The 3,124-nt window shown below is 30.8% G+C and overlaps 1 protein-coding gene across 1 annotated transcript; it reads left to right on the forward strand.

The window, feature by feature from the left end:
* Positions 1-993: 993 nt before the first annotated feature.
* On the forward strand, positions 994-2,357 carry LOC110799758 (cytosolic sulfotransferase 13-like). Its single transcript, XM_022005027.2, has one exon. It carries the CDS (start codon positions 1,036-1,038, stop codon positions 2,026-2,028), a length of 993 nt encoding a protein of 330 aa, XP_021860719.2. The 5' UTR covers positions 994-1,035; the 3' UTR covers positions 2,029-2,357.
* Positions 2,358-3,124: the final 767 nt, after the last annotated feature.

Genomic DNA, 3,124 nt, shown 5'->3' on the forward strand with positions numbered 1-3,124 from the left:
ATGTAGTTGTAATTTTGACGTATAAAAAAATATAGATATTATAAAATAGTACAATCAATGACGGTTATAATTATCGAATTTAATTGTTAAATAGTATAGAGTATTATATTAATTTATTTTATACACTCTTTTTTCATATTGGATTGATTTTCTAAATTATTTGTATTGTAATTATGTAAGTACAAGTTAGTACACTACAGGAACTTAAATTTTTATAATGAATTAATTTTTATAAAAAAAAGATAATCTTATATTGTTAGATTTGTTACCAAACTATAGAAAAAGGTAGTTTACAAAATATTTTCCATGTATATAATGAAATCTTAAAGTTAACAAAATAATTACACAATCAATTTACAAATTTTATGTAATAGATATTTTTATAAGTATATGCAAATATCAGCCATATTTTTTGGGAAGTTAATCACAAGTTACGTGATATTATTTGTATTTGAAAATTTTGTTGCTTTAATTTTTTTTATTAAACTTAATTATTTATATTAAAAGAGAGGCCAATCAATGAGTGACATTTGTCATCACCACATTGATTTCCTCTCTTTTAGTATATTATATAGATAGATAGATAGATACTTCCTCCGTTTGAAAAAGATCTTTACAGTTACTATTTGCACGAACTCCAATGCAATATTTAACTATTAATATATCCAATTTCGTATGTGAAAAAATTATAAAAATTTGATATTCTGAAAATACATACCGAGACCAATCTGACAAGATCTTACCTGTAACGTTTTGATGTATATAATAGTGAAAATTTACGGTCAAAGTTTTTATACTTTGGACACATTTTCCAAAGCGTAAAGAACTTTCAGAAACAGAGGTAGTAATAGATAGATGGCGGAGCAACAACTCAGAAAATGTGAAGATAATTCTTGATTTGATTCGGAGGATACGTAGTACCTACTACGCGCAGAATAATGCAATTAAATATGATTAACATGAATGATTGCATCCCTTTAAAATAACTTTGTTTTGGCCATAGCTCTTCCATTCCATGGACCATGGTTAATTACGATGGAAGCCACAAATACAAAAGCTAAAGAGCAAATAGAAAAGGAGTTTAAAGAGTTGAAACTCTCCCTCCCAAAAGCAGCATGGTTTGAGAATTCAGCGATGGTATTATATAAGAGTTTTTGGTGCCCACAATACTTCTTAAAGGGTGCGATCACATTCCAAAACTACTTTGAAGCACAAGATGGTGATATCATATTAGCCAGCTTACCTAGAACTGGTACAACATGGTTAAAATCCCTCCTTTATACCATTATTAATCGGGATAACTTTTCTAGCCAATTTTCTCAACATCCTTTCCATACCAAAAACCCTCATGATCTTGTCTTATACTTAGAGGGACTAGATTTATCAACTATTATTGTTGGAAATCAACCCTTACCTCGACTATTTGCTACCCATTTACCATATCTATCATTATCAGACTCAATTAAGACCTCACAATGTCGAATTGTTTATGTTTGTCGAAACCCACTAGACACTTTTGTATCATTGTGGCATTTTTACCTGCAGTTTGAGAGAAACAAGGATATCCACCCAAATATGGAATTGATGGAGGAATACATAGGTAAGTATTGCAAGGGTGAATCCCCTTTTGGCCCATATGAAGATCATTTGTTGGGTTACTGGGAAGAGAGCAATCGAAACCCACAAAAGGTGTTATTTTTAGAATATGAAGGGCTTAAGAAGGAACCAAAAGCTCATTTGAAAAGCTTGGCTGACTTTGTGGGTTGCCCGTTTTCGGAGGAGGAGGAAAAACAAAATGTTATTGATGAGATAATAAAGCTTTGTAGTCTTAAAAGTTTGAAAGAAATGGAGGTCAATAAGAATGGTAACTTTAGTCCTATGGTGGAGAACAAGACTTTCTTTAGGAAAGGCGAGGTTGGAGATTGGACCACTCACTTCACTCCTTCAATGGCTAAACAATTTCATCAAATGCTACGAAAACTCAACAAGGCTGGTTTTTCTTTTACATATTATCGAATGAACTTGTAATTTGAAGCTCCAAATCTATCTCTATTCTATAAAAGAACTTTCCAAGTCATTTTAGTAAATACTCCCTCCGTTTCTCTTTGTTTTTTACGTTTCGTATTTTGAACTCTCGAAGATCACTGTTTCAAGAGTCATGTGGATTAATCGACAAAGACTAATATTAGTCTTTGTTGATTATTTGAAGTTGATCAATATCTAGTTCGATGTATCTATAATAATTTCTTGATGTACCTACAATCATTTTTTGATCTATTTAATATAGATGTGTGATGTATCAACATTGTATCTTTGTGGAGTGATTTAATCAATTTATATGAAATTCATTTTTTAAAATGAACCTAGAAAATAGAGTTTCAGCCATTTTCGGAGCAACTTATAATTAACTCAATTATGTGATTTCGAGCATCTCAATTGTAATATGAACCGTAAGATAATGCAAAGTCTTCTTACTATATAGATGTATCTCTAATGCAATTTCGATAGTATCGTTAGTACATTCTCAATGTGTCTCCAATGTGATTTTATTGTATCCGTGTTTTTGTTACTCCGTAGATAGTGTCTTCAACATTTGTGTGTAGGAGTATTCTCCCACATGGAGAAATATGTAGTTTAGAATGTCTTTAAATATACCCATGTGACTCATATATTGAATATGTGTTGGGTTGAGTTGTTAGATCAAGTGGAGCATTGGACTTGATGTGCTAGTATTGTGTTGGTAATATGGCTATATATTATTAATCAAGACTTAACACTTACAGTTATTTAATGACATACTTAACGAATTAATTAATATTTCAGTTTTAATTAATTATCTATTTTAAATAGGATAATACCATGCATGGTAGTTATTTAGTAACTGTCATATTGTTTTCCTATTTAACATAATGCATAAGGTGACTGTTAATCACATTTTCTCATATTTCTAACAATGTCAGTTTCTTCCAAAATACATGTTCATGTGAATGGTTGAGTTTGATGTATTCCTTTCGTTATTAGGGAAACCTAGGGGTAAATTAGTTTTGAATCCTATCAGCAATATAGTGGGGGCTAATATTGTCCTAAGGCCAAAGATTATCTCGTCCTAGTCTAGTTTTTGTTT

This window comes from Spinacia oleracea, chromosome 1 (assembly GCF_020520425.1).
Source record: "Spinacia oleracea cultivar Varoflay chromosome 1, BTI_SOV_V1, whole genome shotgun sequence".
NCBI lineage: Eukaryota > Viridiplantae > Streptophyta > Magnoliopsida > Caryophyllales > Amaranthaceae > Spinacia > Spinacia oleracea.

Excerpts from the sequence above, each read along its gene's own strand:
- LOC110799758 (XM_022005027.2), top strand. The coding sequence starts at position 1,036 with ATGGAAGCCACAAATACAAAAGCTAAAGAGCAAATAGAAAAGGAGTTT.